This window comes from Muscardinus avellanarius (genome assembly GCF_963383645.1).
Source record: "Muscardinus avellanarius genome assembly, chromosome: 3".
NCBI lineage: Eukaryota > Metazoa > Chordata > Mammalia > Rodentia > Gliridae > Muscardinus > Muscardinus avellanarius.
Window position 1 is genome coordinate 142,865,902 of NC_137788.1, and position 16,340 is coordinate 142,882,241.

Below are 16,340 nucleotides of genomic sequence, written 5' to 3' on the forward strand. Positions count from 1 at the left end.
TTGATCCCTAGCACTGTGGGACAGCGGGGGGCGGGAAGGGTGTAGAAAAGAAGCCTGGTACCAGACACCAGATGTTTTCTTTTTGTTACTAGAGGTTTTATCTCTAAGTTACATCCCCAGTTCTTTTTACTTATTTGGAGACAGGGTCTTGCTACGTTGCTGAGGCTGGCCTTGAACCTATGATCCTCCTGTCTCAGCCTCCTAAGTACTGGGATTACAGGCTTTTGCTACGCCCGACTACCAGATGACTTCTTAGGACTCTCTTGAACCATGCTCTACAACGTGACAGTGTGGATTCACCACAGGCTTCTGCTGGGTGGAATTCTGGCTCCTCCATGGGTCCTGTTTGTGGCCTCCGTGGGACGGCATTTGGGGCTATCTGGGAGGCTGTGACACACTTGTCTATGTGCCACAGGAATGTTGCCTGGGGCAGAGACACGGGGGGCTCTAGTTCTCCCAGTCGTGGCTTCTGCTGGGGGTGATCTCTGCCTTCCCTTTCTCAACTCGATCGTGACCATCAAAGGCCTCCTCTTAGCCGGGTGTGGTGGTGCACGTTTATAATCCCAGTACCTGAGAGGCGGAGACAGGAGGATCACAAGGTTCCTGGCCAACCTCAGAAACTTAGTGAGACCCTGTTTCAAAATAAAGAATAAAAAATAGGGCTGGGGATATAGCTTGGAGGTTGAGTGCCCTTGGGCTCAATCCTCAGTGTTACACACACACACACACACACACACACACACACACACACACACACACATACTTGGAGGAGCAGCCCTGAGGGTACTCACTCTGCTTGCTGAGCGCCGAGGGCTCCTCGGGCTTCTCTGGGGTGGTGTCACCCTCATCTGGGATCTTGTTGGCAAAGCTGTTGGACACGTAGAGCTTGCTGGTGTCCAGCGCAGCCTTGCTGAAGGGCGACATGGCCGAGTACATGCTGGTGTAGCCGTTGGAGCTGCAGCTGAGCGCGGCCAGGTCCAGGGCCTTGCCGCCGGTGATGATGGGGATGTTCAGGGACAGCTTCCGCCGGCGGCTGGGGGAGGACGTGCTGATGGACAGGGGCGGCGGCGAGGAGAACTTGCGGGTGGCACGCGGGGACTTGGGGGGCTCGCCGTACAGGAGCTTGTTGTTCTGGCCGCTGGCGAACAGGAGCTCCAGCGACCTGCAGGGAGGACGGGGAAATGACCAGGGTCCACGTGAGCCTGCTCCCACCTCCAGCAGGCAGGGCGTCCTCATGCTAGTGACTCCTGAAGCCGGGGGCTTGGGGCCCAGGGTATATGAACGAAGGTGACCTGCGCCCCAGGTCTGCGTGGGGGGGGGCGTGACGTTGCATGGCAGGAGTGGGTGGATATGATGTTCCCTCTGGCGGGCAGCGGTGTCTGGCCCTGGTGCTCAGGGCCCCGACATGCCCCCCTCCTACTCCAGGGCCGCTGTCTGTCCTCATCCTTACAGAGGGGAAGCTTTGTGGATGACAAGGCTGAGGCTCAGAGACAGGAAATGATTCATCTGATGCCTCCAACTCTGAAGCCTTATCAGAGGTCTGGGACACTGGAAGTGGAGTCTCTAAGCAATCCTGAGCCCAGGGACCTGGACTCAAATACTTGCTCAGCCACAGACTTCTAGGCGTCTTGGAGGAAAGCCTCCTGGCTTTCCAGGGCCCCAGCTGGCCAGTGGCAGAGCCGAGCTACCAGGATGTGGATAGGAAGGATGGCTTCGAAGCCGTAGCTAAGGTGGCCTGCCCTCCTCGTGTTGTACCCCCAAAGCATGCCCCCAGAAAGCACCCTCTTTTTCCTCAAAGCAGGACGGGTCTAAGCAGAGCTTGGGAAAGCTTCCTCCCTCTTCTTTCCCTGCAGGGGTGGGGCCCTGTGCTTCCTAGATTGGGGCTAAGAGGTAAGAGTAGGGGAGAGAGCAACATGAACCCCTAGACTCCCCCCACCAGGGCCTGCAGTGGAGGCTGAGACTGAACATTGGCATCTTGTAGGCCAGCCCACTTTGCCTCTGGAGGAAGGAACGGGAGATCACAAAGCTCCCTTGGAATTTATTTTTGGTGTGTGTATGTTACTGGGGATTGAATCTAGGGACATTCTACCTCTGAGCTATACCCCCCAGCCCTTTCTATGTTTTATGTTGAAATAGGGTCTCACTAAGTTGCCGAGGGTCTTACTAAGTAGCTTTCTGTCTTTGCCTGGGTACTGGGGCTGCAGGCGTGTATCACCACACCCGGCCTCATGGTGGTTTTGAAATACAAATGTGCCACGGTGCCGCAGCACCCTGGCTCAGGGCGCTGAGCTTCTCCAGGGACCTCCCAGGTCACCTCTGGCCCGGAGCTCAGCTTCCCTCCTCGGCCTGGGGGTCCGGGAGGAGGAGGAGCTGCGCCCACCTGGCGGGTATGGCGCTGATGGGCTTCTTGTAGATGGTGATGAGCTTGTCCAGGACCACGACAGCCGTGGTGAAGACGCGGTAGGAGTGCAGGAAGGTGTTGAGGAAGTCGATGCTCAGGAAGCGCAGGTCCGTCAGGCGCTCCAGCAGCCGCTCCACGCTGGCGTAGCGGATCTGCAGGACTTTGCAGGAGTTCATGGTCTTGCTGAAGCGAATGTCCACGTCATCACAATATAGGGAGGCGTCGGACCTGAGGCGGGAGGTAGGAGGAAGAGGCGGCATGGGGCTCAGGTTGTCTGGGCTCACGCCATCCCTGCCACCAGGCCACAAGCTCCCCGAGGACCAGGGCTGGCTCATCTGTCTCTTCTCTCCTCACACCGCAGCCAGGGCTGGCCTTACTGAGAAAGCAAGGGAAGCTGTAGAAGGGTGGCGCTGAGGAAGGGCTGCAGCTCCTGTCCCCAGCACCCTAGAAACCTTTAGTACAGACCATGAGAAACAGAGAGGATGTGTTGCTGAATTCTGGGATACTCAGGAGCTCTGCTTATAGGAAAATGTGTACATGGATGTTCATAGCAGCACTGTTCGTCGTATCCTGGAAGTGGAAACATCTTGTATGCCCATCAGCTGATGAGTGGACAAAAAAGGTGTGTCACATCTGTACAGGGTAGTGTAGTATGCGGCCACAGAAAGGAATGGCACACTGATATGCACTGTGACGTGGATGGGCCTTAACATTAGGCTAAGTGGCCGAAGCCGGACACCCAACACTACGCACTATATCCCAAGGTCCCCTTCCCTTCCCTAACCTTCGAAATTTTGAAACAGAGTCTCACTAAGTTGCTGAGGGTTTTGCTAAGGCTGAAGCTATCCTGGAACCTGCGATCCTCTTGTCTCAGGCTCCCAAGTACTGGGATTACAGGTGTGTGCCGCCACGCCCAGCACTCAGTGAATACGAAATACAAATATGCACCGCTTTTGTGGTCGAGGAGCCTCAAACAAAAAGCACCAAAGCCCTGGTATGGTGGTGTAAATCTGTAATCTCATAATTGGGAGGCTGAGACAGGAGGAACACAGGTTCAAAGCCAACCTCAGCAACTTAGTGGAGGCTCTCATGAGTGACACTCTGTTTTCAAATAAAAAATAAAATAGCGGTAGGGGTGTAGCTCGGAGGTAGAATGCCCTGGGTTCAAACCCCAGCAACCACAAAAATAAAGGCACACAAAAAAGAGAAGTCATAGGATGTAATGCCTTTGTGGTACCCAGTGGAAATAATCACAAAACCTTTCTGAAAGGGCATCTCTCAACCAGACTCTATAGGATATTCATGGATAAGTCTCTATGAATATAAGCTCACAATCCAAAATCAAGAAGCACACACGGGATTAGGCTACCATGAGAGGAGTCAGCAGATATAGCGAATAACTAAATTACATCGCTAAAGTCTAATTTTTTATTTTATTGTGGAACTGGAAATTGAACTTAGGGACATTCTACCTCTGAGCCACACTCCCAAAATCCCTGCTTTATTTATTTTTTTTAAAGTTTGAGACCGGATATCACTAAGTTATTGAGCACTGGCCTCAAACCTGCATTCTCCGGTTACAACCTCTCAAGTCCTGGGATTACAAGCCTGTGTTCCCATGCCTGGCTCTAATTTTTTCCTATGTGAAAACTACTACCATTTGCTATGAGCCAACCAGCAATAATTTTTATATCTCCTGGCCTAGGGAGCCTTCAAGGCCAATCAGTCCTGCCAACCTTTTCCCTCCCTTGGTCCCAAAGAGCCACTAAAGATGGAACTAGCTTTGTGATGGGTGTTCCTTATGCAATTCTGGCGCCTGTGCCCAGGTGGACGGACTGCTCAGCAGTTTATGTCTCTGCCATCTGTTCAGCCCTTTTATAGGGAGGGCATCCTGTCTTTGACCCTACCTTGGCTGCCCGTTGAGCATTAGGATAAGTCTTCAGCCAGCAAGGATCAGCTCCACTTCGGGTCTTTGACCAAAAGTGAAACCCTCAGGGGTGGGTAGGTATGATAGGCTAGATCTAGCAAAAGTCTTTCATGCTGGCCAAGACGATCACTGCATGGGGTGAGACTCGGACCCAGGCAAGACCAATCCGAGCCCTTCTCTGGGACTTTCAAATTGGGCCCGGTGGCAGCAGGTCTCATGGAGACAGGTGTCTAGTGCCGTCAGCCAGACCGCGGGGGCTGAGGAAGCGAGCTGGGCCCGCACTTTAGCAGGTCAGCAGCCCCCAAAGCTACTGTATCATGTGCTGTCCCCTGACATACCACCAGAGACATTTTATTTCTTTGTTTGGTATTCTCTCACCATGTAGTGTGAGTCCTGTGTGATTGAAGGCAGTCCAATTGTGTTGTAAAAATATAAGTAGGAGACATAAAACTAAGTGTAGGAACAGACCGCTTGTGAGACATGGTAGATCTACATGTACACTAGGGCACGTGTGTGCTGAACATAGGAAAGTACAGAAGAATCAAATGGAAGCCAGGCACAGCGGCTTGAGCCTGTGATCCCAGTACTTGGGAGGCTGGGAAAGGATGATCGACAGTTCAAAGCCAGCCTCAGCAACTTAGCAAGACTTCCAGCAACCCAGTGAGACTGTTTCAAAACCAAAATCAAAACATAGGCTGAGAATTACATCATTTTCGGGGAAATGGACGGAACTGGAGGACATTATGCCAAGGGAGATTAGTCAGTCACAAAAAATAAGAACTCAGATGCTTTCCCTAATATGTGAGAGTTAGGGAGAAATGGGTCATAGGAGGAACTCTAGATGAAAAAGGAAATCCTATAGAGGAGCAAACAAGACAACCTAAAGGAGGAGAAAGGAGGGGGGAAGAGGAAAATCTCTAAAACACATAAAGTACTTAGACATATCAAAGTCAATCACTAAGCCGAGCAAGGGAGGGAAGGATGGGGAGGGAATGGGGTGGGGATTGGGTAGGGGTCAAATCAGCGATGAGTACATGTTTGTACAAAAAAGTTTTTTACCCCAATATGCTGTATGAATATAATGCACCAATAAAACAATTTAAAAGAAAAAAAAAAAAAAACACAGGCCGAGGATGTGGCTTGGAGGTGGAATGCCCCTGGATTTAATTAACTCTAGTACTTCACCTCCAAATGTATTGTAAGTGCATACTATACATTTAATGGCAATTCAGTGAGTGTTTTTATTTTTTATTTTTTGTGGGTCTGGGGATGGAACTCAGGGGCATTTGACCTCCGAGTTACACCCCCTGCCCTATTTTTTATATTTTGAAACAGGGTCTCACTAGGTTGCTGAGGGCCTCACTAAGTAGCTGAGGCTGTCGGCGAACCACAATCCTCCTGTCTCAGCCTCCCGAATGCTAGAATTACAAGCGTGTGCCACCACACCCGGCTTCAGTGAGTGTTTTTACTTCATTGTTGAAAAAAAAAATCCAGGAGGGAAGAAGGCAGGTTTGATTGTGTCCTACTAAGAAGTGAGAAGCTCAGAAGGTTGACTTGTCTGCCAGGTACAATGGCACACGCTTGTAATCCTAGAACTTGGGAGACTAAGGTGTGAGGATCATAGGTTCAAGACTAGCCTCAGCAACTTAGGAAGACCCTCAGTGACTTAGCAAGACACTGTTTCAAAGATTAAAAAATAAAATAGGACTGGGGTGTGTAGCTCAGAGGTAGAATGTCCTTTAGGGGTTCAACCCCTAGTGACTAACACACACACACACACACGCGCGCGCATGCGCACACACATACACACACACACCCTTCAAGATTGACTTGTGGCTGAGAACCAGAGCTGCTGCCTTCAAACCTTGCCCTTCCTGCTGGCCCCATTACTATGATTCCTCCTCTGAGGTGCACAGGCTTAAAGACCCAGTGGTTGTGGAACTGCTGATGCCCCTGTGGGCGTGGTCATCGGCTCACCAAGCACTCACTCCATCAGATCCGCCCTCCTATTGGTGGTGGTGTGCACGGAGGATGTCCGGCACCTTTTGGACACTAAGTACTGTTGTGTGCAGCTCTCCAGAGCATATACCTGAAGTAGCAGAACTGGTGGTTACCAGATGGAGCCCGGGTGTGAGCTGGGTCCAGGTGTGCGCCTGGTGAGCATTGGCAGGTGTGGGGGCCCAGAGGCTGGAATGAAAGCTGGGGAGCAGGTGGGCTGCAGGGCAGGCCAGGAAGGAGGGTGAGGGCAGGGTGGGGGCTAGGGGTGCAGGTCAGTGGAGGAGGACTGTGCCTAGTGCAGGTCCTCTGGGGGCCGGGAGGGCTGTGTCCAGCAGGATTCTGGCCCTTTTGTCCCTGGGGATTGCTCAAACAAAATTTGCTGGACCTGGAGACCGCCACCCAGTCTTTCTGTGTATTTGAAATATTCTATGTTCTATTCATTCACTTGTGATTAGGAGAAGAAGAAAATACCTTTTTTTTTTTTTGGTATTGAGGATAAAACCCAGGGCATTGCTTTTGCAAGGCAAGTACTTTAGCACTGAGCTACATCCTAGTAAGAAAAAAAAATTTCTTTTTAAAAGGTGCATAAGCTGGGCGTGGTGGCGCACGCTCGTAATCTCAGCATTTGGGAGGCTGAGACCAGAGGATTGTGGTTCACGGCCAGCCTCAGCTACATAGTGAGGCCCTTTGCAACTCAGTGAGACCCTGCTTCAAAATAAAGACTAAAAAATAGGGCAGGGGATGTAGCTTGGAGGTCGAATGCCCCTGGGTTCTATCCCCAGGCCCCCCCCCCCCAACAAAAGTGCATAAGCCAGGTGTCGTGGCACACATCTGTAATCCCAGTACTTGGGAAGCTGAGATAAGGGAGATTGTGGTTTGAGGACAGCACCGGCAACTTATCGAGATCCTGTTTCCAAATAAGAAATCAAAAGGCTGGAGGTGTAGCTCAGAGGTAGAATGCCCCTGGATTCAATCCCTAATATCCTCTCCCCCCAAAAAGAGTGCATAAAGTTTTGTCTCTAATATTTTATATCTATGTATATTTAATTATATATACACACATATATACAATATTACGTGTGTGTGTGTGTGTGTGTGTGTGTGTATGCATGGCACTGGGGATTGAAATCAGGGGCATCCTATCTCCAAACTATATTCCCAGTTCTTTTGTATTTTGAAAAAAGATCCTGCAGAGTTACAGAGAGTCATGGTAAGTCTGAGGCTTCCTTTGAACCTGAGAGCCTCCTGCCTCAGCCTCTGAAGTGCTGGTGTCATGGTATATAGGTATCCTCATATAATATTACGAACAGCCCACTACACAGATTATCTGCACGTGCAAAACAAGCAAAACCACAACAAAGTGAAGCCAAGGCCAGCATCTGAACAGACACTAACCCCACACGGCCAAGAAAAGCACCGTCCCACACCGCAAAGACGAGGCCCAGCATCCTGGCTACCGCCGGTGGCACCCAGCCTCGGGACACAGCCTGGTGGGAACGGTTCAGGGCACTTACTTGATCATCTGTGGCACAGTGACCTTGGAATTCTCTTCAAAGGCATTCATCATGAGCCCGTTGCACCGGATGTTATCCACACACTGGAAACAGAGGGGACTCGGGGTCAGGGCCTGCGTCTCCAGGCTCCGGGCTCCCTGGGAGCTCTGTCCGCTGGGAAGCTCACACACCCCGGCCCGGCACAGGGGCCTGGAGCTTCAAGAGCACTGTCTCGGCCAGGGTAAGGCTGAGCTGACAAAGAGCATCTTTAGACTTTGGCTGGAGGTCGGGTCCCTGCTGAATGACCTTGGGGGGCTTACTAGACCAGTGTTGAGTCTCAGTTCCCCTATCTGAAAAGTGGGGACACGGACTCCTGCCTCACTGAGTTGTCTGCAGCACAGATGCACCTGACACTGGCCACTCCTTTGCCCACCTCTGAGGTCCAGTGTTGAGGACAGGATTAGGGCTCTGTCTCCTGGGGCGCCAGCTTGCCAGGGCCTCCAAGCCCCCGCACCTGAGTGCTGGACGCGCCTCTCTGCGCTCTGCCTACCCCAGAGCCAACACTGAGCGAGTGGATGGTTTTCCACCCATATCTCTCGTCAGCCATGCGCACCTGTGGAGTGCCAGGCGAGGTCGCCGGCAGCGGGGAAGACAAGCTCATGTCCCCCCAGCCTTCAGGCCTGTTCACAGTTCAAGTGTGGCTTTGAATAAAAAAAAAATCCACCCAAACATACATTTATATATTTATTTATTTTTATTTTGAAACAAGGTCTCACTAAGTTGTGGAGGGCCTCGCTAAGCTGCTGAGGCTGGTCTCAACCCTGTGATTCATCTGTCTCAGCCTCCCAAGTACTGGAATTAGAGGGATGTGTCACAACGCCTGGTGAATTTAAGTTTTTTTTTTTTTATTTTTATTATTGTGGTACTGGGGATCGAATCCAGTGGCATTCTGCCTCTGAGCCACACCCCAGCCCTTTTTATTTCTTTCTTTTGAAACAGGGTCTCCCTAGGTTTCTGAGAGTCTCACTAAATTGCTGAAGCTGTCCTTGAACATGCAATCTTCCTGTCTCAGCCTCCCAAGTACTGTGATTACAGGTGTGCACCACCACACTTATAATTTGAGGGTTTTTTTTGGTACTAGGGATTGGACCCAGAGGCGTTCTATATCTGAGCATACCCCCAGACCTATTTTTAATTTTTAATTTTGAAAAAGGGTCTCAATAAGTTGCAGAGGGCATCACCAAGTAGCTGAGGCTGGCTTCGAACCCAGATCCTCTGCTCTCAGCCTCCCAAGTACTAGGATTGCAAGCATGTGCCACCACACCTGGCTAATAATTTGAGGTTTTTTAAACCACCTTGCCAGGTGACCCAGATGCAAGGGGTTCCCACTTTATTTTTTTTTGGTGGTACTGGGGTTCCTGGAAGCCCTTCTACTTCCGGGCTACACTCCCAGACCAGACATATATATATATATATATATATATATATATATATATATATATATATATATATATATGAAACAGGGTCTCTTAAACCAGCGAGGCTGGCTCTGAACTAGCGCGCTCCTCCTGTCGTCTCTGCCTCCCAAGCGCGGGGATTACAAGTGTGTGCCACCACGCCCGGCAGGGGGTTCCCACTTTGAAGGCAGCTGAGCTCAGCCTTGGGTGGGCGGTGGACCTGAGGGATTCTCTGGACTTTTCCAGCTGAACAATGCAGCTATCCCTCTTCCCATCAGGTCCCCAACCATCTCAGGAATAAAGGTACCACTTGCTGTCACGAATTGCTGATGCTACTCACCTGGCTGATGTCACTAGTCCAAGCCACCTTCTCCTGCCTGGATGAGGCCACAAGGATGACTGTGAAGGGCGGGGAATCCTTTGGCTCCACTCCGATCTTAAAATCCAAGTGGTCTATGTCCTGGCCGGATCCTTTGGCTTCCGGTTGTCAAACATGGAGATAGCAGGGTAAGTTTAGGCCCTTTGGGAGTTTTCCTGGTAACTGTCTTACCTACTCGTGGAGGCTTAGTATTGGTAGGGCACCAGGCCACTGGCTGATACTTTCAGAATATCTATCTATCTATCTATCTATCTATCTATCTATCTATCTATCTATCTACATTTTCCTAAATGGGGAGTCCCCATTTCAAACATGGAGAAATAGAGACCTGGGGTTCAGAAGTAGCTTACCAGCATGCAGGAACTGTTCTAGACTCAGCCAAAATTATAACGTTTGCACCCATGGGGAGCTGAGATCCTGAGCAAGGATTTAGCCAAGCCCCCCAGCATTGCACCTGCTGAGCCTGGACGAGAACTGGCCGCACAGCTGGGCCTTTCTGCCATCCCATGGTGGTACCTGGGCCAGCAAGGAGCTTGGACGTTAATCCCCGTGCTTGGGAGGCTGAGACAGGAGGATTGCGCAGGTTCAAAGTCAGCCTCAATTACTTAGTGAGGCTCTCAGCAACTTAGTGAGACCCTGTTTCCAAATAAAATATAAAAAATAGGTATGGGAGTATAGCCCGGAGGTAGAAAGCCTCTGGGTTCCACCCCCAGCACCAACAAAAACAAAACAAAAAACCCACCACGTTTATGGGCTGGGTTGGATATCTAGCTAAGTTTAGAGCTCCCTAGAGCAAAAGTAAATTCTAGTTTTTTTTTTTTTTTGTGGTACTAGGGATTGAACCCAGAGACAGTCTACCTCTGAGCTCTATCCCCAGACATTTTTATCTTTTATTTTGAAATAAGATTTCACTAAGTTGCTGAGGGTAGCCTCAAACCTGCAATCCTTCTGCCTCAGCCTCCCAAGTACTGGAATTACCAGTGTGTATCACTGTACCGGGCAAATTCTAGGTATTTTTATTATGGCTCTCAACCTGGAAAGTTCCTTGAGCTCTTGAAAGCTGCTTATTGGAAAGGCTAAGGCTGTAGTTTCAGGATTCTTTCAGCGCATCTGTATGAACTGGGAGTGCGCTAAGTGGGGTGGAGTGTCTGCTTTGCCTCTGGGCTGCTCGAGGGCTCTCTGCTGTGTGACCTTAGCGTGGTGGGCTCCCCTGCTGGGCTCCAGCACCCCCCACCCATGCAACAGGAGTAGACTTGATGCTGCTGAGGTCCCTCCCTTTCAGTTCTGACACTCAAAATTTTAGCATTCCTTGCTGGGCACAGGGAAGCTTGTCCTGTGTGGTCACTTGGGGACCTTACTGGCTCCTCTGAGAGGAGTGTGGGTGTTACAGGTGGGTGATGCTCAGGCCACGCCCCTGCCTCCCTGGACCCAGGAAGGAGAGCTTTGGGGTCTGACAGTCCTGCTTGGGTGTGGGCTTTCTCATGGCCTAGCAAGGCTGTGCTGGTAACAATGCCCGAGGAGCTGGGCATTGTGGCACACACCCATAATCTCAGTACTTGCGAGGCTGAGGCAGGAGGATCACAGGTTCGAGGCCAGCCTCAGCAGCTTGGAGAGACTTTATCTCAAAATTAAAAATAAAAGGGGTTTGGGGCGTATAGTTCAATGATAGAGTGCCCCTGGTTCGATTCCTAGGACCACTAAAATATCCTCTAAAAACCAAAAAAATGGTGCTTTAGATAAATCACCAAGCACATTTATTCTTCCCTTGGTGAAAGTCTTGTCTGTGCCCTCAGTGCAGCAACTTGGGAGGAGTGAAGCCCTGCTGTGGCTGCAGAGGACATCCTTACACAAGTGCAAGTCATATATGAACGGAGCAACCCCAACTCCAAGCCCTAGCTGTGCGGGGGCCGGGAGGCTGAGGAGCCCAGCATGGGAAGCGCAAAGGCCACGGTCCTGTTGGCACCCTTCAGGGCAGGCGTTTCAGAGCATGGCCGACCCTGGGCTGGGGCCAGTAAACGCAGAGTGGCTTTGGGAATATGCTCACTCTGTGGAAGTGGAGTCCTTACAAAGGATGGGTTCACTTCCTTCTCTCACCTCCTCCTTTGCCATGTGATGCTTTCTGCAATTTTATGGCACTCGAGAAGGCTCTCCCCAGAGGGGCCCTTGATATTAGACTCCCCTACCTCCAGAACCATAAACCAGATGAATTCCCATCATCTCTACGTTTCCCAGCCAGTGAGGTTCTGTGACAGCAGCACACACAGACTAAGACAGTATATTCCATCCCATCCCTTTTCACTAGGGAGCAGAAATGGGGCAAGTACCTCCCTGAGCTCTTGTGCATGTAACCCATGGGTGTGTGTGTAAAGGTATTGACTGAGATGCCATGACCCCCAAACTTAATGGCATCACCAGGGCCAAGGGGCTTGGAAGGACCAAGAAGGCGGCTGGAAGCTGTCACCTGCAGGGCCCTTTCCCTAAAGATGCAGACCCTGGCCCAGGCTCATCCTCACTGGGGAGAGGGGCCCCGCACTTCAGCATCGCCTCCCCCTCCCATAAAGCTGATGCTGGGCCCTGGCTTTTCTGGGGGAGTGTGTGTGTGTGTGTGTGTGTGTGTGTGTGTGTGCGCGCGTGGTCATGCACGAGCAGCTTGCACACTTACGTTCCTCCTCCGTGCTCTCTGGGTCCTCCAATAGAGTGCAGTCAATGAGGGATATAACTCCATTCTGAAAAAGAACAGCGGTGTCACCTCTGAGCAGAGGACAACGAGCTAGTGCAGGAGCCCTGGGATGTTGGGGTTGGGGAGGGCTCTGGAGAGAGCGTCCACATGTACACATACGCGTGTGTGTGTATCAGAGGCCAAGGTGGTGTTTTGTTCTGTGAATTGAAGGACTTTATCCTCATATGCGAAGCCCATCAAAGTGGATCAAACAAAACTGTTTCAGAGAAGGCCCTCCGTGGCTCAAGGCTGAGGTCAGACGTGGGCAGAGGGGCCAGTGTGTCCTGCTTGGCTTTCTCTTGCCCCCTGCAGCATCCCTGAACGTCACCCCACAGCCCCAAATCTATGGGAGTTTGAAGTCCCCTCCCCAAGGCCAGACCCCTCATGTTTCGCACAGGGAGGCAGAGGTCGATTGCGGCCCACAGAGGCGCTGTTGTTCTCATCTGTGGATGAAGACGTCTTCACCGAGGCTAAGTGCCGTGCACAAGTCACCTGGCCGGTGAGTGGTAGAGTCTGCAGAGAGCCCCAGGGGTCTGATCCCAGCCCACGGTCAGTTACTTCCAATTATTAGGAATATTCACATACGCACACACATGCCTCCCATCCCTGCACGTGTGAGCTCCTTTGGGGCGTGAGGTCCCTTGGTATTGTGGTGAGATATGAGAACTGTGTTAGTGGTAAGGCATGCCCACAGAATTTTTGACACTCCTGCCCTCCAAAGGTGACACCCAATCTCCTCTCTCTTAGGTGTGGTCTGGCTTTGGTGACTATCAACTAATTAAAAGAACAAAGCAAGCTGAGTGTGGTGGCGAAGGCCTGAAATCCCAGCCCTCGGGAAGCTGAGACAGGAAGATCACAGGTTTAAGGCCAGCCTCAGCGATTTAGCGAGACCCTATTTCAACACAAAAAAATAAAGTAGGATTGGGGGTCTGGCTCAGAGGAAGAACGTTCCTGGGTTCCATCCCCAGCAGCAGCAGCAGCAGCACCAAATCAAACCAAACCAAACCAAACCAAACCAAAACAGAAGTCAAAGTGATGGTGTGTGGCTTTGGAGACTGCAGCCCTGCTGTCCCTTGGCTCACCTTTCAGGGAAAGGTGTACAGCCAACAGCCGTGTGCATATATCAGCTTAGAAAGGGTTCCTCGGGTCGGCCGAGCCTGCAGAGCAGTGCCGCCGGGCTGACGTCCTGCCACACGCTCATGAGGGACCCAGACCACTGCAGTGTCACTCCTGAACTCTCGACTCAGAAGCACGTTCATCTTACGCCATTCCATCTGTTACAGGGCAACCGAGAACTAAGCCATTAACTGGCCACACCAGAGACATCTGAACAGGCTAAGGGGAAGGCTGCCCCTTGGGAGGCAGGGGGCCTGGGGAGAACAGAGTGGGCTCCAAGCCCTGGCTTCCGCTTCCTGCCTGGCCCTGCAGGGGTCTGGGGGAGCTCCTGGGCCTTCACCTTGCTGGGGACGTCACTGGCAACCTTGGAAGCCCCATCTGAGGCGCGAGTATTTTCTTCGAGTAGTCTTAAGTCTCGCAGATCTGTAGCCTGCTCCTTTCAGAATGGACTTAGCTTCACGTGCAATATTTAAAGAGGAGTGATTATAGTTTTAGCTAGGGCAGTTAGATTATAGTTTTAGCTATGTACAGCATAGATGATGAAGGGCACAGACTGCTTGGGTTCAAATTCCTACTCAGCCACATGCTGGCTTCGGTCCCAATTCCTTGATCTATAGATTGGGGAAAGTGGTAGTGTCTGCTTCAGTGGGCTTTTCTAGAAATTAAATACACATAAGATATTAGGGATAGTGCCTGGTCCACAGTAATCATTATGCAAGGGCTTATTATTATCATCATCATCATCATCATCATGAGTTCATTATAATACATTTAAGAGTGACAATGGCTATTAGCCTACTGAGTATTGGTGGTGTATGAAACATTAGGACTCTCGTTTTCTTTAACTTTTTATACTAGGGATGGAACCTAGGGGCATTCTACTTCCAAACTATACCCCCGGCTCTTTTTATTTTTAATTATGAGACAGGGTCTCACTAAGTTGCCGAGGATCTCCTTAAGTTGCTGGGGTTGGCCTTGAACCTGCGATTCTCCTGTCTCGGTCTCCCAAGTATTGGGATTACAGACATGCCCCACCATGCCCAGCTTGACCCTGTGTTCTTTCCCCTTTAAAGGGGTTTTGCTAACCTTTCAAAACTAAAACAAAACAAAATAACTACCAGAAAGAAATAAAATAAAACTAACCAACATAAAAACACAGGCTTTAGAACTGTCAGCAGGGAGCTGCGTTGAGGGGCCCAGTGTGCCCTGCCTGTCCCCACCCTGCCTGTGGGGACACCACCCTTCGGCCAGGACAGGGGTCTTAGGAATAGAAGCTCCAGAGCTAATAAATGATGACACACAATTTGGTGGGAACTGGAGGATTTGATATTTGTAAATTAATTTCCCCTTGTGCAGCCAACCAACTAATTTGTTGACATGTTAACAGAAGCAGGACGCTCCTGAGGCCACTGCTTGCTCTAACGGCTAACGGGAGGTCACGGGCCAGGATGCAGGGTCGGTAGAACAGTTTTCCCAATGCTCTGACTTAATTACAGGCACCTTCTGGCCCTTTCCAGGCCGCAACATGTTTTGAAATCCAATCTGCTTCCACGGGGATGGATGTGGGTGGGGAGAGACAGTAGCTTTTAGAAATCTTTGTAATTGAGAGCAGACGCGTGGCCGCCATGGGCTCCTGTGAGCTCCTCTGTGCGATGCCCCTGGAGCACAGTTGTCCCTGTTTGACAGGGACAAGGCCTTTTCCAGGGTCACATGTGTGACAGAGCTGGGGGCTGGCCCCGAGTCTGGAACAATGGGCCAAGCAATGAGCTGCTTTGAGGAGTGGAGATTCTGCCCAGGCCACAGGCTGAACAGCTGACCTGACATTTGCTCAGGCCCAGAGAAGGTCTGCCAGTGACAAAGAAGGCTGCATGCCTGAGTGGACAGTAGGAACAAAGGCCCTGAGGTTTGTGGGGAAGAAGCAGAGGTTGGAGAGGCTTCTTTCTCCCTCTTTCCCTTTTAAGCTGGGCCAGGGAGTTGAGCGTGTGCTGTGAGCACCGAGGGCAAGCCTTGTGCAGGGCTTCTGTGATGGAGCAGGGCCTGGCTGGGAAGGGGACCTGGAGGGCCTGTCTGAGCAACTTGTAGGTGGAGATGAGAGAAAGGCTCAGGGTCTACTACTCTGGCCATCAGCCAGGGTGGCCCTCCATTATGCCCCAACACATACGCATGCATTTACACACACACACACACACACACACACACACACACACACACACACACACACAGTGTGGGTTTGGAATGTCCCCCAAAGGCTCATGTGTTGTTCCCAATGCAATGTTCCCAATGCAATGATGAACATCCAGTGGACAGTCCAGCGAAGGGCTGATGATCTGAATGGACTTACTGGGTGGTATCTTGGGCAGGTGGGTCTCTGGGGGCATGGCCTTGGGGACTAGAGAGTCCCTTGTCCTCTCTCCCAGCTCCCTCTCCTTCTGGTCACCATGAGGTGAGGCTTAATGATCTGAACGAATTCATTGGGTGGTATGGTGAGCAGGTGGGGCATGGCTGGAGGAGAAAAGCCACCTGGGATATGCCCTTGAGGGCTGGATCTGTTCCTGGTCACTTCCTGTCTCTCTCTCTTTTCCTTCTGCCTTTGAATTGAGCTCAGCTTTCCTCTGCCATGCAAGTGCCACCATGATGTCTGCCTTGGGCCATACGACTATGGGCTGCACCTCTGAAACCATGAACCAAACAAACTTGTTCTCTTCTATGTTGGCTGTATCAGATATTTTGATCCACCATGCCTAACATACAAATATACACATGTACACACATGCATATGTATTCATGCAGGCATAATAAACATACCACATACATACAAGTATACACACACCACATACACAAATACATATA

At 51.0% G+C, this 16,340-nt stretch overlaps 1 protein-coding gene across 3 annotated transcripts in view; it reads right to left on the minus strand.

Annotated features, from left to right (window-relative positions):
• RASGRF1 (Ras protein specific guanine nucleotide releasing factor 1) overlaps positions 1–16,340 on the minus strand; it is a gene marked incomplete at both ends in the record, with an annotated part of 105,531 nt that overhangs the window by 35,821 nt on the left and 53,370 nt on the right. Inside the window, 5 exons of one of the 3 annotated variants that reach the window (XM_080690553.1) lie at positions 792–1,162; positions 2,381–2,629; positions 7,841–7,923; positions 9,617–9,753; positions 12,318–12,381. In XM_080690553.1, the coding sequence (XP_080546679.1) occupies positions 792–1,162; positions 2,381–2,629; positions 7,841–7,923; positions 9,617–9,753; positions 12,318–12,381 (904 nt within the window). Of the gene's footprint in view, positions 1–791; positions 1,238–2,380; positions 2,693–7,840; positions 7,924–9,616; positions 9,754–12,317; positions 12,382–16,340 lie in introns of all 3 variants that reach the window. The other 2 variants (XM_080690551.1, XM_080690552.1) reach the window with 2 other exon arrangements.